Source organism: Phytophthora infestans, genomic scaffold (assembly GCF_000142945.1).
Source record: "Phytophthora infestans T30-4 supercont1.1 genomic scaffold, whole genome shotgun sequence".
Classification (NCBI taxonomy): Eukaryota; Oomycota; class Peronosporomycetes; order Peronosporales; family Peronosporaceae; genus Phytophthora; species Phytophthora infestans.
The window spans coordinates 4,121,887-4,148,762 of NW_003303758.1; the positions used below are offsets into that span (position 1 = coordinate 4,121,887).

A 26,876-nucleotide genomic window follows, 5' to 3' on the forward strand; every position below is an offset into this window, starting at 1 on the left:
GGCCTCTTCGCTCAGAACTTCCTCCACTAGCTTTATCGCAGCAGATTGCGTCGCTTGCCAGAGCGGTTGAGAATTTGGCAGCTCTCTAGTTCTCTCGAGGCTCTCGTGGCTAGCGCGAAGGTTTAATAGACGATCTCGACCTTGGAGAAGGATGTGACCCCGCTCCACCTGCCCATCGGGATCTTCTTCGCGTTCACTCTGCCGTATAGCCCCAGCACGTCACACATCAGTATAAGCAGTCTAACAAACGGAACAAGTTTCCGTCTTCCCCACGCGAATCCTTCTTACAAATGAATGGCACTCAAATTTTTATAAATTCGATTTCTTTGAATATTTGAAATACATGTCTCAGATCGAATTACCGATCCCACATTTCGGCATACCGGAAAACACACTTTGAGTCTACACTTTTACGGTATCTCTAGAATTTTTCGTGATACATGTACATGTTGTTTACAGCCTTGTACTAGCGCTCTGGGCCCCCGCTCCGCGGACGCTATTATAGTTTACAGCCTTATATTAATACCTACTACATGTACCGTTGGGGTGCTGTGATATCCAGTCCGGCGGAAAAATATGATTTATGCTGGCATTGCCATTATTAACCCTGTACAGTACATACCAAATTTAAGGTAGTACAGTATTAATACATTCAACAGAACCGGTATTATTAATAGCTCTTGGCCTTTGCTGAGCAAGCCTTACCCAGTTAAGTACCAGTGGTATAATACACGTACGGTACTTGTTCGTTACAGTACAAGATTGCAACGAATGAAAAGCAATGATGAGCATCTGACTCCCGAGCCGTGACCCGCGATCATACGAACGCACTCATTTTGACAGGGGAAATATACATGTACCGAACACTGCAGAATACCAATGTTCATGTACAGTATTATTAATAATTTATCATAAGTAATATCACTAAAACATGTACAGTGCCGGATAAAAGCATTCGACTCGACTATTCCCCGCTGTTCGCCCATTCCAGTTGGTATTAATACTACCGTATCCGTGTGTCCCTTTCACGTGTACCGGTACAGGTATTAATACAGTAGCCTGCTCTGCTCCGCGCTGTTCCGAGCTTTGATCACTTTTCAATTCTCCACGTTCTTCTCGATCCGTCAAAGAATCCAGCCTTCTAATGAAGATCAGTACTTTGTTCTGTGTCGTCGCCGTCTACCTTGCTGCCGCGGAAGCCCAGAAAACCAAGGAGACTACAGCGGTTCAGACGCCGTTGGCGACGATGCCGGAAGCGCAGCTTGACCCCACCATTCAAGACTCCGTCCAAGAGGCGGCAACGCCGTCGCCGAACAAGGATGCAGCCTCAAAAGAGCCGACGATCGCGTACGACAAGGTGGAGCCGTTCGAGATGGCGCAGCCGTCGGATTCTACGATCACTGAGAAGGCTGCCATCAAGTTCAGGCCCAAGCTCCACGTCGTCAACGGGTGCCACCCGTATCCTGCAGTGAACGCAGCCGGCCAGGTCAGCAAGGGGCTCCAAAAAGACGACGATGCGGCATGTCGTGGCTCGAAATTGGGCACGCAAGTCTATGGTCGCTCCGCCTGGTTCGGCAGGGTCTGGGCAATCATGTACGCCTGGTACTTCCCCGATGTCACACCCGACTGGGAGCATGTCATCGTGTGGACGAACAACCCGAACGTCACGAACCAGGTCATTTTGGCCGTCACCACGTCTGACTCGACTGGCAAATACTCCTCTCAAGTGCCTCCGGACGCGAGTACGGTCAGCGGCAAGAGCGTTAAAATCAACTACGTCGACAACGCACTGGAAAGCACGACCAAGGAGGGCGGCGCCCAGAACCTCGTCTTGTGGCACCAGCTAACCCCCGAAGCCCAGGAGGCGCTCAACGACGACCAGAGTTTCGGTGGCGTTCAGGTCCCTATCAACGATGATTACTTCCTCCTCAATCTCGGCAAGGCCTGGCCTTTCGAATAAACAACATCTACGTGATCACGCACGGTACATGTAGTCATACGGTTGTTAGTAACCTGTGCATAGCACATGACTGTAACCATCCGGATATTATGGCATCCGGATACTTTCATAAAACTCCTTCATACCGGTATTATCTTTCTTCACCACCACGGTACTACTTTACTCTGTTTTGATATCCCCATCTGTAATTTCCCTTAATTCAAGTGGTCGAAAGTGACCGTTAGCAACACAAACTTAATATAAACTGACCTTTATCCTCTTATTAGTGAATAGTAAAACAAAAATGACGGATATTGTTATTTAGAGGTACTGACTGTCCGTTCTATCAAGGTCGATTTAGAGTGAAAACATGCTTGATTTTCCCACAATAAGTGGTGGCAAATGTCCTAAAAATGAAATAGTAAAGCGATTTTTGCCAGCCAGCCGACCCAATTTGAGTCTAACTCGGGAAAGCGGACCGAGCGATGCGACTTTGCAGTCAGAGCTCCCAATGACACGACTTCGAGTAGGTTGTGCTTCAGGATGTTTCTAATCGCTGCCTGTGATAAAGCGCGCTGTAGCTGAAACACGTCTTGAGCCCACAACGCAAGCTGGGCCTGGCGCAATGATGGATTTTTTGTTTAGTGGCGGCTGATCTGCCGTCGCTGTTTATTCAATAGCCTGTTTCGCGACGTGGGTGGAGCCTTGGTGGGCGAAGGTGTACGCAGTATTGCAGTGTTGGGCGGGCAAGCCGGCAAAAATTTGCGGCTAACGATCGTGTCTTTGTACCTTAAATTGGGTATAAACCCTATGGTGATTCCTCTATATTATAATAAAATGTGATCGTCTCTAAAATACTACTAAACATAGTAGTATTTTATTGGAGTAATAATACTTTGGTGAGGCACGGCAAGCTGTTTAAACAAAGTACTTTTCTTTTTTTGTAAAAAAAAGCAGACACAATTTAAACTTATTTTATTCCAGGAGAATAAGCAAGGTATTGACGCGTGCATCATGAGCGCGCCCATTGACGACCTCCTGTTCGGCGGAGACGACTCTGGAGATGAAGACGACATGAACAGTACGTGCGTATGCGTCTCATATATCTGTTTGTGCTTCTTGTCGTCTCTAACAACGCTTTCTTCGTCTTGAAACACCTCGACGCACAGCTTCCATGCGCTCGTTCAGTGGCGTCCCTCTCGCCGCGGCTGTAGCGCCACCGGGAGGTCTATTAGCACCTGTATCCAAGCCAATCACGCCTCCTGCAGGCGCGACGCCCATCCGCCCACAGCCACAGCCTCTAGCGCCTACTCCTTCGCCCGCTATACCGGCCGTACCCTCCGCCACGCCTGCTAAGCAGTCGCCCGGCTCGGGCCAGCAAATGTTCCAGCAAATGTTCGCGTTGCTCAAGCAAATGTTGCCCGTCGAGCAGTACGCGGCGTTGCACTCAGAGATGCGTAAGGGCAACGGCAACGACATCAAATCCATCGTGGATATTATCAAGCGGATCGCAGGCGACGCCATCTTCTCCAGCGTCATCCAGAAGATGGATCTGACACGGACCTTCCCCACCAATAGCACGCCGGTAGGACACGATTAGCACACAGGTACAGTGCGCACCTCTTTTCTAACGTTATCTTTTGATATTAGGGAGCTTTAAGCGCTGTTAAACCGGAACCAGGAGCTCCGACAGCCTCTCCGGGATCTATGGGCAGACCGCTTGCAGCCAGGACAGCTGTGACGACCACTGCGTCACCGAAAGTCACGGCGATAGCGCCGAACACTCGTCCTATCGCTGCTGCCCCGCCGACACTCGCAGCTGCGCCTGTAGCGATGCCGGCGTCGATTGCCGCCCAGATTACGAGACCGACGTCGATTCAGCCGGCAGCCGGGACAGTCAGCACGCTGCCAGCGATGTCCGGAGTGAAGCCGGAGCCTGCAGCAGCCACAGGAAACGCTCCCAACACGACAACGACGTCGCCGCTTGACGCTGTCGCCCAGTCCAGAAATGAAGCGCTGGAGAAGATCATGTTTGCCAAGCGCTTACTGTCGCACGCAGCGACCTGTTCGCTGGGCCACGGTGTGTGCCAGGTGAAGAAGTGTGACGACGTGCGTCGTGTGTTCAAGCACAGCTTGTCGTGTGGAGGGACGAACGGGTGTTCGCATTGCGAGCAGCTGAAAGGACTGGTCAAGTACCACGCGAAGGAGTGCGCCGTGGGGATCACAGACCACTGTTCGATCCCGTTCTGCGACGGCTTAAGGCGAAGTTATGCCCAGAATCAAGCGACGTTGGCAGCCAAGGCGAAGGCAGCGCAAGCCGCGGGCATTAGACGCGGCGTCGGAAGTGACGACGACGATGACAACACGCCGCTGTCTTCTGCTGTGAAAGGCAAGAAAAACGTCAAGACAAAGTCGCCCAAGAACGCGCCTCTGAAGCGGAAAGTGTCGAACGCGTCGCTCCCGAGGACCGACAGCCCGTCGCTCGGACCTTCTTCCACCGTGTCGACTCCTACCAACGCGTCGACTGCCGCTGTCGCTGCTGCCAAGCCCCAGCAGAAGAACGTTACGGCCAACATGACGCAAGAGTATGGTCGACTGCTGCAGTTGATTCTCCACGTGGAGAAGTGCACGACCGCGGCGTGTCCTGTGGGTGAAGAGTGCGTCGAGTCGAAGACTATCATGAAGCAGATGAGCTCTCCGAACCCCCCAGCTCGTGCCAAGACCTACAAGCAAGTGTACGGCCACTACAAGACGTGTGTGGCGAAGAATAACACTGCCAACTGCCCCATGTGCAAGATCGGACTCCTGCCGATACTGCCAGTTCCCGTCCCAGTAGCGTCGCCGCCAGCTGTCAAGCCCTTCGTCCCCACTGTGACCACTACCGCTCCAGCTGTGACCTCGTCGCCGTCAGCGTTAAAGCGCAACAGCACGGCTGTGTCGCCGACGCCGCGTTCTCCCTTAAAGAAGCCACGGACGAACTCCACGAGTCGAGGGAAGGCCACAGCTGCTGAGGTGGCGGCGTTGAGTGCTGCAGCGTCCGAATTGGTCAGTCAAGAGCTCGCCCAAGCCAGTGTCGCAGATATCCGCAAGGAAGCTGATGTGCTGACACACACGAACATCGAGCTGGGCAATGAGCGACGCATCATGATGGAGGGAGGAGTGCGTCGTGTGCGGATGAGTGAACAGCTGCCGTGTGTGAAGGAGGAGTGGGTGGAGAAGGACTTATTTAATTCCGAGAAACTACGCGCCCAGGTCGGCGAGGCCGGCCGACGGTCGGGGGTCCAGGTTGGCGGCCAGACCAGCGACGTGATGGCGTACGCGCTGCACGTATACTTGAAGCAAGTGATCGAGGAGATGGTGGAGGTCTCCAAGCAGCGTGGCGACTCGCAGGCGCAGACTCTGGAAGCTCTACAAAAGGCTCATGGCCGACCACCCGGAGCTCACATGGAGCTCACGGCGACGGATATCTTGCGTGTAAGCTGCGAGGACTCGTTCAAGAGCTTGCGACAAGAAGATCTGGCGCGACGCTCGCAGTTGTTGGAGGACGCCAAGCGTGAAGAGCAGATCGAGAGGGAGCGCGCCAAGAAGCGCAAGAAAGTGGATCGCAGTAAGCTCAACCAAGACGAGCGAGACGAAGCCGAGATGGACGTGGAAGAGCTGGCAGTCAAGGACCTGAAGGAGCGTCTGTTGCAGCAAGACAAGAGCGGTGTCGTCAAAGTGGAGGGCCGTGTGAACGAGAGCATTTCGGCCAGGTACGCACCACGACAGATGGACAACCAAGTGACGATGGAGGACGCCAACTTCTGGTTGCTGAGTCAGAAGCCATACATCCGCCCCAAGCTCTTGGTACGCGCCGAGGCTGCTCGGATCGTGACCAAGTCGCTGCTCTGAAGCCCGCGAAGGTAAAGCGCGACGGGGTCGTCTGAAGTGACTTTTGTGCTTGGCATTGCTGACTGACTATTCGAAGCGCGAGTGGATCCGCACTTCTCCTTTCTTGGCGGCCTCGGGGATGGCGACAGTGCGGAAAGCGTACACGTCCGATCCGAGCATCGATGCGCCTACAGAATGAGGCAAAGAAACAGGTTTAATACAAGCGCATTTTTTGTGTCGTCTACAAGTTTTGTACCTGGAACAGCAGACGAGTCTGCGACGTAGATATCTTGGCCATCGTTGCGTATCTCCACGAAGTGGGTGCGTTGCTTGACACCTTTGGACTTCACTCTGGGCGACGACGGCTGTAGTTTACCTGACGGGGTCATGGTCATATCCACGCCCTTGTAGAGCCCCTCCCCCGTCTCCACTGCGATACGGAAGGCGTGCCATGGACATTTGAGGATGACTTTACCGCCTAGCTCCTCAATATCGCCATTGACTAGAGGCCCGCCGTGGTCTGCAAGAAATGACAGATTCAGTATGTTGCATCACCACCAGAATGGAGCTCTCTCTTCCCCCCCCCACGAAACTCACGATAGCAGGCTTGGTCCATGCAGAAGACCTGCCCGCGTACGTTGAGCAACATGACGCTACGATGCGACGCCGGCAATTCGACGCACTTCTTAGAGCCCGAAGGCAGCTCCGACAGCTTGCACACGAACTCGTACGTCAGCAGCTCACTCGACATTATTGCGTTAAAATCGAAAATGACTGAACCATTGCTGTCAATTCGTACTTACTGTAGTCATCCCCAGCAATGATTAGTTCCAAATGTATACATGTATACAACAATACACTGTTGGAGTCTTTCCGGTCGCATACAATAGTTTCTGTGGAGTTAAGGGACTACTGTACCGCGGACTTCAAATGAGTAGGCCGTCAGGGTAATACTGAAGCGATAGGGAGCTTTTTAACGCTTCTGTATGCAAGCGTGAACGCTCCGCTGGGTACGCTACCAAAATACTAGACCCGTTTTTTTGCCATTATTTCAGGTCTTCTGTCTTTTCCCTGCAAATGAACCAACAAGATGCATTTGATGCTGTGCGTGCGAAGGTGCGTGTCGCACAGAAGAAAACTGCTCGGATTGATCGCTCGTATTTCACGATCGCAAACCTGGTTCACTAGACAGCAAAATACTAGGTAAGGACGTGTTGGATGATCCTAAACCCAAGGTTGCAGCCATTTGTGAGTTTTTTTTTGTCTGTATAAGAAGAAGGGACGTAACGAATGATCATTATTATTAATAATTTGTTTGTAACAGCGTTCAAGTCAATTGGCGAAACGGTATTTCCCGGTCATTGGCTGTTCGCGAGGATTCCAAAAGAGATTAAACTCTGATTGGACCATTAGCTGGGTTCCGAAATCGTTTCAGGCAGTTCAACGAGTTGTGGCTGTGGAGACTCTGCCCAGAAAGAGCATGTGCCAGCAGTGCTCATACAAGTTGCAGCATCGCATGACGAGAACACTCCATTTCAATGCAATTCCCCGCTCGAGGCAGGGCTGTCGATCTTAACCATTCTCTTTTTCCACTCCTGCTGGACAAGTTAAACAACTCCCAGTATGGATGTCCAGGTGGTGATTTTGTTGCTAATACTCGCGTTCGTGATCTGCGGCGTCGTGTATGACGTCGAACTCAGTCCGCAGGGACGGAAGCTGCACTCTAGACGCTATCGGTAAGGCACCTGTAACCCCCTTGTTGGCCTCGATAGCTGCTCATGATTCTCTCTGTTCTGTGTGAGTAGATGGCGACGATTATTGAACTGGTTTCCCATGGGTGTTGTCTACGCTGCATTCTATATGGCCCGGTATAACGTCGCTGCCGGCAACGTTTCATCGGTGCGCAATCAACTTGGCTTCTCCTCTGTCTACATGGGCTGGTACGTCTTGATGATCTACCAGAGTTTGTTTGACATGCGCTAATGTCGCGACCATAGGGTTCTCTCTGCAGGGTCTTGGGCGTACGCCGTCAGCTCTCCTTTCACGGGGCAAATTACCGATTATATTGGCGGAAGAAAGGGCATGATCCTTTCGTGTGTCGGAGCAGCACTCTGCAATCTAGCACTCGGAGTCATCTTTCTCAGCAACGGGTCGCATGTTGTGAGGCAAATCTTCTTCATTGTTTTCTACGCGGCGAACTTCCTCATGCAGGGCTTCGGTACGAGCGCTGTGGTAAAGATCAACGCGGCTTGGTACCTGGCAAGTGAACGAGGAGTGTTTGCTGGTGTTTTCAATACAATGTTGACGAGCGGATACTACTTGTCACTGGGCACCGGCAGCAGCATTATCGAGTCTTTGGGCTGGGCCTACGTCTTCATTATTCCGGGTGGTGCTCTGCTCGTGATGTCAGTCATCGTCATGGCTTTCGTGGAGAGCACACCTGATGATACAAAGTATACTTCATCCGACCGTCTTCCGACCCAGATCGAGCCTCAATGCGTGTCATGTGAAGATGGAGTAATAGAGGAGGATCTAACTCCCCAACAGCAGATGAAGGAGCTCCTGAAGAACTACACATTTCTTGGATACCTTGCCGCGTTATTTTTCCTCTGCTGGACTCGTGACGGCTTTCTCAACTGGTTCCTCTCCTTCTTCGACGATGTGCGTTCGACGCCGTTAACATCGAGTGACACGGCTATCATTGGAGGCGCCTGGACTATTGGAGGGTTCGTCGGAGGCATCCTTTGCGGCTGGATCAGTGACGCTGTGTTTAAGTCGAATCGGGTCAAGCCAATCTTCATATTTTCACTTCTGCAGGCTGTCGTACTCGGAGTCATCTACTCGGTGAGTGCGACGTGCAGCGTAGCGGTACTAGGAGCTCTCACGTTCCTCTCGAGCGTATTTATTCTGGGCAACTACACGTTGCTGAGCTACACGGTGCCCACGGATCTCCCCCAAGATATCGCTGCTGGGGCCACCGGTATTATGCACGCTGTTGGGTATTTCTCGACCGGTCTTTCAAGTGCTGTAATGGGCAACGTCATCGATGGTGCGGGGTACATTGTATGGGCAATGTCACTCATTGTAGCGTCGGTGCTGTCAGGTATATTTGTCAAGCTGGGATCACATTTCTCGAAGGACAATACAGCAAAACCTCATCAACCAGTCACAATTACCACGATGACCGATGCATCTGACGAGACGTCGACCTGCTCTGATGGAAACTTCACGATTTTGGAGGGGACTCCGAAACAAAATATTGTGAAAGCTTCATCATCGTTTTGACCCTAATAGCCCCCGGGGTATGAGTTAAATGCACAAAAAATGCTGACATTAAATTCTTAATATACGGAATGTCGGAGTTATAAAAAGTAATATCGGATTACATTACAGATCCCCGTTAGCTTCGCAGAACATTGCTTAAGCTTAGACTTCATCTCACTCAAGCCTTGCACGGTGAACCAAAGTTACAGCTCTGGCGACAGCATTCGCCGAAATCGGTTTGCTGCAGCATGCGCCTGGCGCTGGGACTCCATTAGCCGCACGGCTGCCCCGCGCAGGACCTCTGCGCACTGGTTGACAAGGCGATCGCTGCGGCAAGAATTACACCGAAGTAGGCCTTGACGTTCATGTTCGATTGGTCCGAAGTTCGAGGTGAGGTCACCTTGTTTTGGCAAAATACACAATGAAAAAAAGTTTAATGTATTATCTTTTAAAATTTATAGGTTTTACTGTAAAATAAAGGCCATTAATCCTTGGCTCACAAAAAATATTGAGATAATTACCACAGTCAGACACACTTACGTGCTGCAAAATGTCCTTAAACGTGCGCAACGACGAGCGGTGCATCGTTGTGCAAAACAAGTTAGCGAAACTGGAGTGATAGCATTCGTGGCTAACGGGACCTTACATTTAACAAGTATTACATGTAACTGTGTAGTACTTAAGTATACGTGATTCAACTTGTAGGTGCAGCAGAGCGTCGTGCTTGTCATTTTGCTGACCGTGGGCCCTGAGTTGAGCAGTCCAGATTGCGCACAGTACACTAAATAAGCTCAACAAGCTCAAGTAGTTTTTGAGGACGGTTTAGTCACGAAATCAATCACTCCAGCTTCGCCAATTTGTCTTGCACCTGCACATGTGCCTTCCCTTAAAATTTTGAGCAACCTGGGACCCCCTCCCTAAAATAACCCCTCCCTATTATAGACCCCCCGCACGGGCATTATCAGATTTCCTGAAACGTATTCTAACCAACCAGTAGTCTATTGATTACCCCCGGCAAAACTTTGTCTTCAACCTGACAAATACAGGGTTTACAGTATATCAAATACCTCATTTTAGTGGTCCACATTTTCACTTTCGATTGAGCAAAGTTTGAACATGGAAATGGAAATTTATGCAAATCACCGAAGGAATCCACCGAATGAACGAATATCAAAAAGTATGCCAATAATACTAGGAAATCTATACTTCAACAGAAGATTCCAGAATCACTGTTCATTCGATCTCGCGCGCACGATAAGGTACTTGGTGGTGGATTGACCACTCCACTAGATTGCCCCTCATTTCTCATTTTACAGTCTACAACACCTATCACCATGACACCCTCCCAAACAAGCACCCCCCAGGACCTAAACCGGCTACTCCCGAGGTGCTGAAGGAGTCTCCATTCTCACTCAGCTCGACGCTGACCGTCAATCCCACCGCCAAAGCGTATCCTCTGTGCGCCTAGATGTCGACAACGATGACATCGACTCGCCGTCTCCGATATACCACCAATTTCTGCGGGAGGATACCCAGAACATTGCCGCTCTGACAAACTTTGCGCCGCTGGAATTTGAGCGCTTGTGGAATTCTATTCGAGCGCACGTGGCTGACCACTGGAATGTAGGACGTGGTCGTACGAGCAAGCAGCAACCCAAGGACGTGCTGTTCATGTTCCTGGTCTTCCTTAAGCACTGTGGGAAATGGGCCGTGGTGGCAAATGTCTTCCGCATCAAGACGGGAACATTTCAAAAGATGATCCTTTCGTTTGCGGAGGTTGTGTCCCGTACCTCTACGAGAAGTACGTGGTGTCCGCGGCCGGCAAATTCACGATGGAGGCGCTCGTGCTAGGAGGCAACACGTTCCGTAACTACCCAAGCGCTCGCTACGCCACGGATGTTACTTTCCAGCAGAGCAACATGCCGACCGGCCAAATGAAAGAACGACGTGCGTACTACACTGCCAAACATCATCTTCACGGCTACAAAAAAAATTAGCTTAACCATTTCGTGAGCCACCTCGTTATCTACCTGTGCAAACCGAAGCAGTTATATTATATAAGGAAATACTAACCCTTCTTTTAGGTGTGTGATGAGCTGGTCGTCTAACGTGCGCTCATCTACGATTCGGGGTCGTTTTTAGCGAAGCGGTAGCTTTCTAGGCTAGTAATTTGGCGTCTAGACGATCGCAGCTGTTGTCGTTAAGAATGGAGCTGGTGGTTGGTGGACTGGGGTGAGAATCCGCCCCGCTCTGTCTTTCGCAAAAAGCCCATTTCAAGATTCCGTCAAGTACATGTACACGCGGACCGCCGACCCTGAGCTAGCAACGCATGTCGCCGCGCCTTTGCAAATAATGTGTAGGCCGTGTATGCGTAGCTGCAGACTAAGGGCAAGCCGGGGGGGGGCTACTTTGCGAGGCGCTTCTACGAGGCGCATCACCACAAGACTTCTCCCATATGCATAGAGTACATATCTTTTTGTGGTCAATAATGTTAAAATAAAAAAATGTCAAACCTACCCGGACACCCGCTCCAACCCCCCTCGATGCTGGGTGTAGGTAGTGTCTGTAAATAGCCCTAAGCGTAGTATATGAATTTGAACCTGAGGCCCTTAGAAACATATGGAAGACGACCAAACCTACCCGAAACTACGGCTCGTTTAGAACGGCCCAACACTACCGATATAGATTACGGCTGTATTTTCAAAGAAGAATACATTTTGCCTCCTTTTACGAGATATAATGCTCATTCGAATTTGGCACTGATTAGACAGCAATATTGTGAACGAGTGCTCGTCGCTTGAGCATCTTCACGGCGTCGCATCTTTGTTGACTGATGATTATTCGCAACTCTGAGGAAATCACAACACCACAAAAACGGCATCATTGAGCTGAACCCAGTCACAGTAACGCGGGAAATATCGCGCAAGATGCTTCTCGACGATGCAATTCCAGCTATCAAAATAAATGACCGCGTGATCAGATGCACATGCCCATTACTATTATTATCGGACAAAAATCATGAGCAGCTAGAGGATTCTCCTGAAACGCAAGTTGTTCCAGAATGCAAATGCATATTTGAACGCCATCACAGAGACTCTCCATCCGTCAAAATAAACTTACACTAAGTGTATTGTCCACTATTTCGTCCGAGTATACTTACGCTAAGTACGATACATGATTCATCTGTCCAATTCGCACAACCTTCATAGACAGTGAGGAGAAGAGGTTCTCAGTGCTTGCGCACGAGCATGAATGCCAAGTGAAGGGGGTCGTTAGGAACGATATTGCGCTCTAAATGCGGCGTAAACACACACCAACAGCTAGAAGGGCGACTGCGTGCCCTCAAGCGAACCTACGGCAGGGATTTGGCGCGGTTTCCTCCGTACTTATTATCACCAAATAATGGAGCAGCACTGATTAATCGCCGCTATTACTTGTTGACATTGTGCGAAGCACAACAAACCGTACGTGATATTTATGGTGTCCTGGCGGCCGCGGATTTGGGTCAAAGGTCGGGAAAAACGGATGAGAAAACAGGAGAGATACTAGCAGAGGCGGTAGCTTCACGGCAATCACCATTGTCTCACACAAGAACTCTCTTTGAATTTCAGAAGAAGTTCCTGTTTCGCGCCCCTGAACCTCGCAAACTCCTTTTTCCAGAAGCCTTCTATTATCTGAAACGCCTTTCTGTTGTCCAGAAAACAGTGAATGTAAATGTTTTGACGCAGAGCTCAGCATTATGTCCAGGCGCTTCCTTGGCTGTATTCACTTCCAGCTATTATCTTCGACATCGCTCACCATACACGAGTCTGTATTGGGCAAATTAGCAGCTTCAACAACCATATTAGGACGCGGGAGCTCAACTACCCATCTACGTTTACGTTCCGCGGAAGGTGTCCACAGAGTCAGCCTAAGCATGAGCCTAGCTTGAAGAGACCACGTAGGAGCACCGATACGGATGTTATTGGACTTCGGCTTAGTTTAAGAGAAGCCTGGGAAAGACAGCGTCTCGCAACAAGAGTGATTGTCAAGTAGCAAACCATTTCCCATATAATCGGGATAGGCGCTGTGCCTACAGTGCACTCGCTCTAACTACCTTACTTCGACTGCTTGGTTGCTGCTTATCAGAAACGGATGAGCCACCGCCGTTACGGAGGTCTACGTTACTAGAAACCACGATTGGTGTCGTGTTATTCGATCCAGCTATGCTGACATCTGTGTAGCAATAGGCCTTGTCATCATCAGTATGATGAATGACATTTACACCATAATCCACACTTCCATTGTCAATATCAGCTCCGACGGCTACTCGTTAACGACTGCTCTGAGTGGATCGCGGTCGCTCGACATGTCGGTCGCAAGAGCCTTGTCAAATATGCGTTAGTCCGACAAGGGTTAGAAGTGCCACTCCTTTTTCTTTGTGCCATTCCTCGTACGAATGCCCATCAACTAGCGCAAATCTCGCATGAAGCTGATCCAGGCGGTGCACCCCCTGTATATGCTGGTTGTATTGCAAAATTCAGGCTGGTACTGGAAACGGTTGTTCGTCACGACCAACGCGACGAGCTGTTGTAGCTGACGGATCGGCGCTAATTACCTTGGTTAAGAAGTTTCTATCACACCATGAGGCAGCAAGTATTTCTGCACCGGCGTGTTGATTATCACCCCCCCCCCGGGGGGGGTGGATTTATCTTTCTGAAAGACTGTGCGTTTGGGAAATGGCGGCTGGTGTCTCAGACAATCATACAGCTCCTTTAAGAAAAGCTCCAGGATCATTTAAACACTCGTGTAGTAGCTGTCCATGCTAATAATCTTTCGTGAATGGAAAAGTGTCTCGCCACTTCTAGCACAAGATTTCACACTTGTTTGACCTGGTCAAAATCCTTCCGCCGCAGAGTTTGAACTTCTTCTGGGCTCATGACGTTCTGACGTCGATCCGCTATGCCACTGTTATTGCAATACAGTCGACAATTTAGAGCTATTCAGGTTGTGGAGCAGCACACCACATACATGCGAAAATTGTACTCTCCCCCAGGCTTCTGGGGATTGAGTACGATAAGATAACGTCCATAGTGGGACCGACACGCAACGCGTGCCTCGTCTAAAGAATGATATTGACCATCATTGATATAGTGTCCACCAGTACACTTCAACAGACTCGGTAGCTGCCGGATTTTAGCAGCAGGATCACGCGTCTCCGAGCTCTCCGTGTCTGCGCAAAAGCTGAAACAGCCTCCCAGCAGCTTAAATCGGTTAAGGCTCATCGCGATATCCTGGATAGTCGACGTTCCATCCGAATCACGTCCTCAGCATGTAATTCAGACCCAGAAATTTATCGAACTCTTCTAACGTGAATGGGTGAGTGATACAGACGCCTTTAAAGCAGCATAGCGATTTGTTTTTACAGTAACTTGCTTTCAGAAGTAAATTGGTACGTACGCGAAAAGCGTTGAGAATGTAGAGAGCGCAAATATGTGACGGATCTCAGTGCGTAAGCATTGTTGTAGCTCCATCAGTGTGCTCATAAAAATTCGTTATTGTGGCCATGCTAATATCTGGCTCGAAGCGCATGCTCTATCGTTACCAAGTAGATTGTTTTCTGTCGTCCGTTGACGTCATCGGAAAAAGATTTCAGTACCTGTTGTTGAATCTGTGACCATGTGGGGCTTTGAAATTCATCCTGCCGCCTTTAGCTCTTTCCACACTCCTTGAAAGTTGAAAGTCACTTCCTGCCAGCCCCACTGGCGCAAGGCGCCCCAGTGCTGTTGTCCCGGGCTCTCTGACGCGTCCGTCGAAGATGTAACGGGGTTACACGGTGCGGGGCACGCATGGTACGGTGTACCCGGAGAGGTAAGAAAACGACCCGTATATAAGCTGGAGAGTTAACAATGTCTCTCAGTGCGTTGGCTGAAAGCCACACGTAATGTATTTGATTAGGTTTTACTAGGCTAGATAGCTAAACAAACATTTAATCCTAGGCGGCTTGGCCACAAAAAACGTAAGTAAAACACTTTAAAATTTTATGTAGAAAAGTTATTTCGAGTAGCTCTTCAGCCCTGGTTTTAGGGCTGTCTAAAGTTCTTTGGGATAAGGAACTTTGTATTTCGAACACTTTAATTCGAACGTCTTTCTCTGACGCTAAAACTACGGCAGCCTCGCCGCACTTGGTAGCACTTGTAGTCAATCCCGCCCGAGCCGGTTCACTGTATCCTCTGCGAGAGTGAAACACCCGGTGTTCACAAATTTACCCCGGCGCAGCAGGACACGCTTATTATACTCATGTCCTTGCTTGGCCCCGAGGACATGGTTTACCTTGCATGACAAGGTCCAGAAGCAGCGACCGCCCGGCTGGGGTCGTTCTATCGATACGAGAACGCGCCCTTAAAGCATGCTCAAGAAAAGATGAGTACCGCAACGGCGACAACATTGGTCACGCGTGTCAGGTCGGTGAGGCCAAATCCGCTCCTCCTGAGCGTGAAGAGCTTAGAAGGGAGGGACGGAAAAGGCGTCCTTCTTGGGACCCGTATAGTCGAGATGGCCATGGGATCGGCCTTGCTTCAGTCTATGCAGCAACGTGCGGCATTTGCCATTTCGAAGCTTGAAGGTCGCGCTCGTGAGTAGACATTAACGTGCGATACGTCTGTGGACGTTGCGTTCCCCACTTGGACGCTGTTGAAACAACAGTTGTCGCGTGTGTTTGTGCAGGCATGCCGTGTTTGGTCGAAGTTTCTCGCCGCCCGACAGGGCAAGAAGAAGTTGCTGGACTATGTCCAAGAGTTGAGGACTCTAATCGCCGGAATGGCGGCGGTCCCTCTACCTGAGCTGGTCACAGTGACCGTCGTAATAGAAGGGCTTCGCGTGGGCGTATCCCGAATGGAAGTATTCCGTGCACGCCTACCTCTTTCAAGGAGGCAGTGGAGTGGCATTGAATGCCGAGCGCAACTTTAAGTCGACCCGACCGTGATAACGTGGGGCTTGCGGTCAAGAGCCGAGGGACCTCAACTACGCTGGAGATGAAGAAGCGGAGCTTCTTGCAGCGGAGCAACGCGCCGGCATCCGACGATGCTTTGTGTGCAGAAGTACCAAGTATTTGCGGGCTTATTTCCGCTGCGTAAAAAGCGCGAAGCTCCGGCGAGACAGGCCTCCGGGTCATCACCGGGAAACGGCAACTCCCAGTAGGCGCGGGGTGGCCTACTGAGGAAGAAGTGAGCTCTGATGTGTCTTGAGGAGGTCAGCTGGGCTCAGCCCCGAAGGGATCTGGGCTCTTATACGTGACGAGTGTGCGCAAGCTAAGTTTACTGATCGCTCAAGCGAGCGTGAAGGGCTTTGCGAAGCCGTGCAGAGTCTTGATTGACTCGGGAGCCTCGGTTAACTACGCCCGTCGCTCCACCCAGGGAGGAAGTTAGCTGTACGCTGAGGCACTGTGTGTACAAACAGGGGATACCATAACTGTTCGTCTCGCGACGGGAACACTTGTGACTATATCAAAGGTCTCAGCTGGCCTTAGTGTGAAGTTTGCAATCAGAATACAAAAAGGAAATTGACACACTACGAGGTGAGGGAAATTATAAGACACTCCGTCTTACTGGGCCTCTCTGAAACCAAGTTTTGGCTAAGGAAAAATCCTGAATCATAACTGCGGTCGAAGTAACTTGTAGCCACCAGTAATGACAAAAAGTTCCGTATTTTTCAATTTATTGTGAGTGTCTGGTGAGCACCGTGAAATATGCGTTAAATAAGACCCTAGGGCTCTGGTACTACAGAAGTACGGACTCAGGCGTCAACATCTGAAGCTACAGCACATGGAAGTGTCATTTTTTGCAGAAACATTTTTACAACCTCAGGTTTTCGAAAAATCACAATACAATGCCCACACGCTGGACAAAATGCAGGGGTGGGAATGACGCTAGCCGACATGAAAACGTGACGACTTCGTTAAAACAAAAACGAAGAATAACGAGCTGTTTGCGCTCCGGACAAAAGTTGCAATACGTTTTGAGGATTTAATTTATTACGCGCTCAGCGCATTTCTTTGTGTACGTTCCAAAATTTTAGAAAAACCGAGTCGCTGAAACTTGATTTCTTACCTCGAAGTAGCTCAATACTTCGAATGTCCCACGCAGTTTTTGGACCTAACCGATGAAAACTTTAGTTCTTCTTTTAAAAAAAAATTGATACAACATGCACTTTGTATCGATCCTTCACAATTATTAGTTTTCTTAGACAAAAATTTCTGGAAAAAATCGATAAATGATGAAAAATCGAAAGACAGCAACATCCAGGGTTATTGCATAGCGAAGAAAAAACCATTCCGGTATGTGCTCTTCCTACTTCATATCTGGAAGAGGAAGCAGCTAGCAGACAAGAAATACCCGCCTTTCCTTGCCCCTTATCGGTGGATTGCTAAAAAAAAATGCATTTGCCCGTTTGACCCCCAAGAAATGTGGAAAACTCACGCAAAAAAACTAAGAACACCCAGCATGCTAGTACAATTGTAGCAGATTCAATAAGGTGGCGAGTCATTGGCAGGCTTGGGTGTCTCCACTATTATAAAGGATACGTCAGACGACAAGGAGCATGTCAACAGCTCGTCAGACGCTTCAGTCGTGGGTGTAGTTTCTTCAGTCTTGTGCTGCGACTTGATGATGCTGGCCTTCGAGAAATGTGATCCCATCTTGACAAATATACCTGACAGCACCGACGCTACAATGAGTGACATTGCCCATACAATGTACCCCGCACCATCGATGACGTTGCCCATTACAGCACTTGAGAGACCAGTCGAGAAATACCCAACAGCGTGCATAATACTGGTGGCCCCAGCAGCGATGTCTTGGGGGAGATCCGTGGGCACCGTGTAGCTCAGCAGCGTGTAGTTGCCTAGAATAAATACGCTCGAGAGGAACTACGCTACACGTCGCACTCACCGAGTAGATGACCCCGAGTACGACAGCCTGCAAAAGAGAAAATATGAAGATTGGCTTGACCCGATTCGACTTAAACACAGCATCACTGATCCAGCCGCAAAGGATGCCTCCGACGAACCCTCCAATAGTCCAGGCGCCTCCAATGATAGCCGTGTCACTCGATGTTAACGGCGTCGAACGCACATCGTCGAAGAAGGAGAGGAACCAGTTGAGAAAGCCGTCACGAGTCCAGCAGAGGAAAAATAACGCGGCAAGGTATCCAAGAAATGTAGTTCTTCAGGAGTTGCTTCATCTGCTGTTGGGGAGTTAGATCCTCCTCTATTACTCCATCTTCACATGACACTCATTGAGGCTCGATCTGGGTCGGAAGACGGTCGGATGAAGTATACTTTGTGTCATCAGGTGTGCTCTCCACGAAAGCCATGACGATGACTGACATCACGAGCAGAGCACCACCCGAAATAATGAAGACGTAGGCCCAGCCCAAAGACTCGATAATGCTGCTGCCGGTGCCCAGTGACAAGTAGTATCCGCTCGTCAACATTGTATTGAAAACACCAGCAAACACTCCTCGTTCACTTGCCAGGTACCAAGCCGCGTTGATCTTTACCACAGCGCTCGTACCGAAGCCCTGCATGAGGAAGTTCGCCGCGTAGAAAACAATGAAGAAGATTTGCCTCACAACATGCGACCCGTTGCTGAGAAAGATGACTCCGAGTGCTAGATTGCAGAGTGCTGCTCCGACACACGAAAGGATCATGCCCTTTCTTCCGCCAATATAATCGGTAATTTGCCCCGTGAAAGGAGAGCTGACGGCGTACGCCCAAGACCCTGCAGAGAGAACCCTATGGTCGCGACATTAGCGCATGTCAAACAAACTCTGGTAGATCATCAAGACGTACCAGCCCATGTAGACAGAGGAGAAGCCAAGTTGATTGCGCACCGATGAAACGTTGCCGGCAGCGACGTTATACCGGGCCATATAGAATGCAGCGTAGACAACACCATGGACACCCGTCAATAGTCGCCGCCTCTACTCCCCAAACACACACCATCATGAGCAGCTATTGAGGCCACAAGGGGTCACACTTGCCTTACCGATAGCGTCTAGAGTGCAACTTCCGTCCTTGCGGGCTGAGTTCGACATCGTACACGACGCCGCAGCTCACGAACGTGAAAATGAGCAACGAAATGACTACCTAAACATCCATTAGACGAAGTTGTTTTGACCTGCCCACCACGAGGAAAATGCGAGAATGATTGCCAAAAAGACAATCTCGAGCGAGAGGCTGGCTGCATTGCAATCGAGTGGCATGCGATTCAGCAACGCCCCCGTGACCTCTCGCACACAAACAAAGAGATAAAGCAGCCATTCGTGACTTGTTGAAGTGTTTTTGAAACGGCTACGGAAAAATCGGAGCCCACCTAGAGGTCCAATCAGCGCTTTTGTTTCTTTCGGAGCCCTCTCAGTAGGCCAATTAGCGCCGACCTTTGCGTTTCGCCACTCGACTTCAACAACAAATGGCTGTACGCTGAATCCCCGCCTTATCCATTTTTGAGCTGATCAGGTGAGGCTTAAGAATAGCTGAGCGTGAATAAAAGTTTGTCGGGCAACTTGATCTTATCTACTAAGTACAAGCTTTGACGCAGGTGAGGGTGAATTCTGCCTCGCTATTGAGTTCCACTGAGGGTTATAACGAGCAAATAGCAGGCATTGTCTGGAGTAATGAGGCTTGATGAGTCAACCACCGAGTATATCTCCTGTGCGTCATGCTCCTCGCACGTCATGGCAGTGTTGCTTTTCCTTGAGCGAAAGGACACTTTGTTAATAGCTAGCTACCCATTTCATGACTAGTGCTGATGGCCACGCACTGCGGGTGTTATAGTCAAAAGTGCATCATGCATTTGACTGCGTAATATTGAAGCTTACAGTAGTCACTATCAAGAATCTTGTTGCTACAGCAAATTCAAGACGACGATCTAAAAAAATATGGAACCATATTGCTGGCAATTGTTCTGCTTAGTGGTGTTTGCTTCGTAAGCCATCGTGACTGGGAGGCAGCAGTCCCAAACGCAAAATTTCGCTTAATTATACCCGTCCGAAAGCCCTTGTCATCGAGTTTCGGGCGACCATGGCCCCCGTTCGGACAGACATGGGCGGCCGAAAAAAAGCGATCGGCAAACCGAGAATTACGTGTCAAATTAGTAAAAAAAATGCTAAGACAAGCGTAAATCACCTAAAAAACTATGAAAAAAGCTAAAACTGGTTCAATTTTATTAGGTGGGTATTTAATGCCCATGAACTCGGTTGGGTGAGCCATATCCGTACGGTTAAACCGATACGGCTAACCTTTTGCAGCCTCTAATGGGAGGTAAAGCTAACGTTCTCGGCCAGATGAGCCTATGAAGGCAAATGTGTCCAATGGTAGTCATTGATTCGCTCGACGTGCTGCGTTGACTGACTTTTGTTATTACGGTTTCCAGAAGGAAGTGCTGACTATGCGTTATAACCTGGTTTCATTGGCCTGATGGCCGTGCTCTGAAAGTGCACGAGATCTTCAAAAAGAGTAGTCGTCGATTTAAACGACTACGTGTACTACGTCAGTTGTTTTCTCGCATTGGAGTACCCTTCCAAGTGCTGATATTTAGTTTTATATTTAACTAGGGTTAAATGCGTATTTAACGAATGAGAATTAAATACCGTTAAAATACTCGTCTGTTGGACAACACCGAGGTATCTACTTCGGTGTAAGTGAACGCATTTCAACCACTTTCCAAAAAGCACATGCGATGAAAATGAGAATAAAAACAAGGAACATGCAAGCGGCCTGACTTTCCCATAGATACCGACGTCAGAGGAGACCATCAAACCGCTCGCGTACCACCGATCTCCTTACAGTCCTCACTCTATCTAGAATTATTGCTTCCTGATTGACAGCTGGGAAATGGACCAGACCTCGCCTCTGGCAGTCACTTCAACTAGATCAGACTTGGGCGAAGCAGCTTGGAGCTTTGTTGTGCGGCCCGGACAACTTGTGCGCGCTTGCACTTCCATGACGTACACTTCCATCAGAGCTCCCCTGACAGCGACCTCTTTGGTTCCCTCGAGTAGATACCTCGTACATTCTGCATGAGCTTGCTGTCGTCGAGCTCATTGTTTAAGAAGTCTTCTACTGCGCAAGCCAAGAAGCCAACCCTCGCAAGCTAATCGACAAGCAAAATGGGACGTAAGGGAGATCCTATCTGGATAGAGTTTACAACGCTTCGCCCTAAGACCGAAGCTAAACAGCATCCGGATGTCGCCTGAATTTACTGCACTGAGGTCATCATACACGCCCAGCCAGCTCGACACCTATACCGCCACTTCTCGACCTGTCCACACGCTCCTGCGGCGACAAAAACGAAGTGGACTAATATCGCGCTGCATAAGAAGCGCAAGGCTTCTTCTCTCCAACGAAGGCTCGCCGACTGAGTTATGGTGGATCTGTCCACGTACCCCCTCCAAAGCGCGATGTGGGCAAGGGAGAAGAGCGGGCATTTCACCTCGATATTGCCCTTGCGTTTTACACGGCAGGAATACCGTTTCGTGTGATTGATAACCCGCATCTGCGTCGTTCTCTCACTCGCTATTGCCCGAATATGAAGCTTCCAACGCGCCAAGGTCTTGCAACTACTTTCTTGAATTTAGCCTACAATACGGAAAAGGAACGTTTGGGACAGATTCTACAGCGTCAACCACGGCTAATTATCATCACGGACGGCTGGTCAAGCATTAATCGAGAAAGCATCGTAAACTACGTTATCATGTCTCCCAAAATGCGGCCGATGATGTGGTCATCTGGTACAACGGGAGGTCAAGCTCATACTGGAGAATTTATGGCATCTGAGATTTCTCGCGTTATTTCCGAGGTGGAAGCTGTCGCGGGTGTCGGGAAGGTGATTACCGTAGTATCCGACAATGCTGCGAATATGAAGAAAGCTGGATGCCTTGTTGAATTGAGGCACCCAAATGTGGTCTTCAATGGTTGCTCTGCTCACACTATGAATTTGCTACTGAAAGATATGTTCAAAATTGAGTTTTTTTGCGAACGTCTTAAAAAAGCTGTGAAGCTGGTAACATTTGTACGGACACGACACCTCCTTCTGGACCGAGTTCGTGCCAAGCGTCGGACTCTTCCAAAGAGAGCAAAGACTGGTGAGGTGTCGGCTCCGGTGTCTACAAGATGGTATGCCCAAGAGAAGTGTATAAAAAGCGTGGTTCGCAACAAGTCGCCGTTGAAGGCGGCGTTCGCCGATACTGAGCTCATGCTGCATTATGCTGACGCAGCAGCTGCTCAAAACCTCAACGATGTTGTAGACATACTGCAGGGCAAACAGTTCTGGGCTAGTGCAAGAATCGCTGTTCGGCTGACCAAGCCTGTCACGCGCGCGCTCGCCAATTTTGAAACTGATACAGGTTCCAATTCGATGATTCTGCACGAGTTTGAGCGATTAAAGCACACAGACGTGTACACGGCTCCTATTCCCGGTCTCACCGACCCATCTGTGCAGGCCAAAACACTTGCCTCGATCGATGATCGCTGGAAGTTCATCACTCCACCTTCCAACTCAACAAGAATCGCATACTTACTGGACCCATCAAAGGACACTTCTATTTTCACTGGCGACAGTATGCGCGATACAGTTGCAGATGCTGTTAAGCTGACTGAACGCTTTGGATTGCCCCCGAATATTAGTCCAGCTAGCTTGTGTTTGGAGCTACTGGACTTTATTGGCATGAAGAAATCCAGGACTGCTGAAGAGAAGACGAAAGCTGGTACAGATACACCTCTGCATTGGTGGCTGATGGACGAAGATTTCCCCAAACTGTACCGCTTTGCTGAAAAGGTGCTCAGTATTCCTACTTCATCTGCTGCAAGCGAACGGCTGTGGAGTGTTCACGGATTTACGCAGACCAAGCTTCGTAATAGCCTTTGAGTTAACACTGCTGATAAACTCGCTTTTATCTACACGAACAACGGTGATTCTAAGCCAACCAGTATGCCACTATACCAGACACCTTCGACAATGAGCGATTACTGCAGCGATAGTGACAGTGACAGCGACGATAACGGTGATGAAGATAACGATGAATGCTTATTTGACTTGCGCGACGCCGAATTTGAATACTTATTGGATGCAATCGTCAGCGTGGACATCTCTTCTGAAGAGGAATAATTGTAACAAAGCGCAGCAATAACACATTCGTGTTGACCTCCTATTCTAATTCTTGGCTCTAATGCAATACGTAGTGTTGGCCGGGAAATTCATGGTGTTCTGGACGTTGCCGCTCTCAATTTCCGCACTGCATGTCCCAATATCTTTGCACTCAGAATGTTATCATTTCTTCAGTTGCTTAGGTGAGGGTGGCCGCAGCATTTGAATAGTTCCACCATGACGTTGCGAGGGTTGCTGCCACGCTTCAAGAAGGATGTGTTTCTTTCTTAAAACGCACGGTACCGTTGCTTCTGCACCGGTAACTCTTCGACCTTGTTCTTGGGTGAGTACCCGTACGGAGTACACAGTGATATCTGCGTAGCGATTCACAGCATGAGGTCTGGTTATTAAGTATGTGCGCTTCATCCGCTATTAGACACCACCAATGGATCTTTGATAGCACGGCAATGGCCTTGATCGCCACTTCGTACGTTGTCATGAGAATGTTTAAGTATTCTTACTCATCAACAACCACCAGAGAATTATCGTCCATATCGCCAGTTTGGCGATGTAGATACTGCACCCTGAGATGTTCCTTTTCATGGAAGCGCATGGTCTTCTAGTGTTTGTTCATGAGTGGATCCAGATCCAGCAACACTTGTTTAGTCTCCCACGACGCGTGCATGTAGGTGAATTCCTTCCATTTGGTAAGATACTTAGTAATCATCATCTTGGCAGGTCGATTAGCGAGCATATTAGCGCTGGCCGAGGCCGACGGGACTGGGCTGGTTTCGCGACCTCTAGTTGCATATCTCGATTATCATGGTGGCCATAAAGGCCTGGTCTTCGGTCGGCTTGGCCTCCTGAAGCAAGACCCGCTTGAGCTTGCTCGTATCCAGCTAAGACTCGGCTGTTTCGGAGTCCAAGTCGTTGTCTCTAGGTCGCTTATTCGGTTTCTTCTTGTGAGAGTCACTGTCGGGTTTCGCGACAGCTTCGTCTGAGTCAGGCACGTGGCCGTGCCAATGATCGTCATGTAGCTGCTCGGCCAAAAGGCAGTCTCCTAGTTGTTGTTTAGATCCTTGGCTCTCGGCTTCTTTGTCATCACTTGACGTGTGGCAGGCCTCGCACTGCTACGATCGCTGTTCGAATGCTGGCAGATCTCGCAGATCCACGTCTTCTTGACGGCTATCACCGCAGCTATGGTTGTGCTCTTTTGCGCACCTTGTAAATATGCATACTCTGCATCTAAATGTTTGTATCATCTGCGTTCAGTGTTGCAGTATTAAATTCGTATTTAATAGCTATTATCTGCATTTAACTGCATGAAATGCTATTTAAGTATTTAACCAACTAAATAACAGCCCTAACCCTTCCTGATCATGCAAACATGGCATTATGAATAGAGCTGTTTCGGGCAGTGCACGAAATGGACAAACACATTTTCGTGCAGCACTAAAGTGCATATACTTTATATTTTATTACTCCGACTAACGTACACCACACCAGAGCTGCATCTTTGGTCTCGCTGGTGACCTTCACAGTGGTGTCGGGTGCTCAAGTCTGCATGTTTGACCACAAAATTTGGTCCGAATTAGCAACAGGGTGTCTCCTAAGCAGGCGGCTTATCTGCAGCAGAATGCCAAACCCCGTGAGGCCGGAATTACGACTGCCCTTTCCCTAATAATGCAACGTAGCCATCTTAAACGTTTATATTGAAGTTGGTATAGTGCATTTCAATGCCTTTGTCCTTTTTACTTGACGAATTCAGTCTAAGAATCCTTTTCCCTTAGGCCCTGATTTCTCCATAAAATGTGAGTCTTCCATTGGCTAAGGCATAATTGCTCTCACGGCGAAAAGGACAAACGAAGAAATCACCCGATATAGCTGCAGCAGGTATGTCAGTGCATAGCGTCGAATAGACCGGCGGAGGCATAAAAATCGTCTCCGTAACCTTCCCTACCCCTGAGTTTAATCTCTGTAGCCATGTTAAGGCCAGATCTTCGGTTTTGTATTGAAAATGCTGACCATCGCTCAGACTTAATCCACAATCACTCCTACTGCATATATCTGGCATATCTCATTTTTGCACCAAGTTGATGGAAGCATTCACTTTTTTCATCCGCTGGGAGCAAAGCGCCTCTTTTGTTGAGAAGGTACGCTAACGAAGCCTTGTATTGGGGCTTAGCTGACGAGAATTGCACATCCAGAGCATGGTTCACTCGGCTTCATACTGGCGCGAGCGATGCATCGCCGACTCGTCGACCGAGAAGGAAAACACGGCTCCAAACATGTCGCAATTCAGCTCTACGGGGACACTATCTGTGCTGGCAGATACCCCGCCGCGAAAACCGAAGCCTGACGTGACTGCATCGCGCGCAGTTGAACTGGAGGCGCAACAGACATCCACCAAACACGCAGCCGCCGCACGGTTTCGCCGACGTCATCTCCAGATCTATTGGCGACACCGCCAGCACTGCTTCTTCGCTCCAAGCCTCGGATCCCCCTGCGCGATCGTCGTAGTTCCCAGAGAGAGTGTCGAGAAGCTGCTCAACCGTATCGCCGACGCCGGGATCACCGTCGTGAGGCTGTCTCTCCATCGCTGGACTGATGAGGTCCAGCCCAAGGACGTCACCACCACCACGTGCGCGTGAAAGATGCTCTCGGGACCGCTTCGGACCAACAGACTGGCCAGCACGCATCGCTCACCTCCGTACTCAGACAATCCGACCGGGTTCGTATGCCCAACAGTGCCCTATTACGGCTGGTGTGACTGTTCGGAGCCATGGGCATGCAGGAACTCGCTGATGCAGCTGTACTGCACCCCAAGCTGCTGTTCATACGACGCCAAGTGCAGGAACAGTCTCGAGGAATCGACTAAGATGTACTTGGCGAGAAAGACGCATACGCTCCGGTTACCTGTTGTCGCTGCTGAGGGCATTGATGCGGGCGAGGTGTTGGGCTAGTACTTAGGCGAGTTCGAGCACGTCAGCGTGGATCCAGCGCGTCGCCCACGGAATGAAGGATTCAGGCTGGTGATGACCCAACGGCTTGAGAGGCCGAGCTACCCAGCTCATGTCGCCGTAAACGCTGCTGAAATGGGGGGGGTTGATGCGTTTTGTGAATCAGTCGTATTCATTTGTTCGGCGAGGTCGCGAACGGGCGCACGTCGTGAATGGGCCAAGTGTATTTTGCTGCGCTGCATTTTGAAAACGACCCTCCGTAGCGAACCAACCATCAACATGAATCGTAAATGTCCGATAACTGCACTTGTATTCGTTCTTGGGTAAAGGATATTCATACAAACGAACATGTCCAAGTTCTTCCAATCTGCACCACCCAGCGAGATCTACAACGTCATCTCCATCGCACCCGTAAAGTTGTTCGTATCTCCGAGATACCCACCGTCTGCACGCACTAATTAGCCATACGGAACATGTTGTTGAGTCTTCGACCACGGAGATTCTGATCGTAGAGCCCCGGCAAATTCAAGCGACTGTAGACCTTCTGCACGCTGCCCGTTCCCCACTCTGCAGTCAGCCTCATTGAAGTGATGGCGTTGTGCAGCGTCCTCGCTGAGCCCCGAAGAGACGGTTCAATCCTCTCCATCTCTCCGTCCTTCAGTGGAGTCAGGATCCTGCCGGTCATTGCCGTGGAGCACGGGAAGGCGGAGACTGACACCA

At 49.7% G+C, this 26,876-nt stretch overlaps 4 protein-coding genes and 1 pseudogene across 4 annotated transcripts; 3 read left to right on the plus strand and 2 right to left on the minus strand.

The window, feature by feature from the left end:
• Positions 1-1,225: 1,225 nt before the first annotated feature.
• Positions 1,226-1,957, plus strand: PITG_22669 (annotated as a pseudogene; the record flags this gene model as incomplete).
• A 493-nt stretch (positions 1,958-2,450) lies between these two features.
• Positions 2,451-5,830, plus strand: PITG_00770 (uncharacterized protein; the record flags this gene model as incomplete). The annotated part of the gene is made up of 4 exons (XM_002909293.1): positions 2,451-2,465; positions 2,924-3,020; positions 3,109-3,524; positions 3,590-5,830. 4 exons carry the CDS (start codon positions 2,451-2,453, stop codon positions 5,828-5,830), a joined length of 2,769 nt encoding a protein of 922 aa, XP_002909339.1.
• A 66-nt stretch (positions 5,831-5,896) lies between these two features.
• Positions 5,897-6,560, minus strand: PITG_00771 (uncharacterized protein; the record flags this gene model as incomplete). Its single annotated transcript, XM_002909294.1, has 3 exons — positions 5,897-5,997; positions 6,066-6,329; positions 6,407-6,560. The coding sequence occupies 3 exons, from the start codon at positions 6,558-6,560 to the stop codon at positions 5,897-5,899; spliced, it is 519 nt and encodes a 172-aa protein (XP_002909340.1).
• An 872-nt stretch (positions 6,561-7,432) lies between these two features.
• PITG_00772 (Major Facilitator Superfamily (MFS)) lies at positions 7,433-9,094 on the plus strand (the record flags this gene model as incomplete). Its single annotated transcript, XM_002909295.1, has 4 exons — positions 7,433-7,545; positions 7,615-7,749; positions 7,807-8,236; positions 8,294-9,094. 4 exons carry the CDS (start codon positions 7,433-7,435, stop codon positions 9,092-9,094), a joined length of 1,479 nt encoding a protein of 492 aa, XP_002909341.1.
• An 8,841-nt stretch (positions 9,095-17,935) lies between these two features.
• PITG_00773 (Major Facilitator Superfamily (MFS)) lies at positions 17,936-18,982 on the minus strand (the record flags this gene model as incomplete). The annotated part of the gene is made up of 5 exons (XM_002909296.1): positions 17,936-17,953; positions 18,013-18,027; positions 18,079-18,274; positions 18,438-18,845; positions 18,903-18,982. 5 exons carry the CDS (start codon positions 18,980-18,982, stop codon positions 17,936-17,938), a joined length of 717 nt encoding a protein of 238 aa, XP_002909342.1.
• Positions 18,983-26,876: the final 7,894 nt, after the last annotated feature.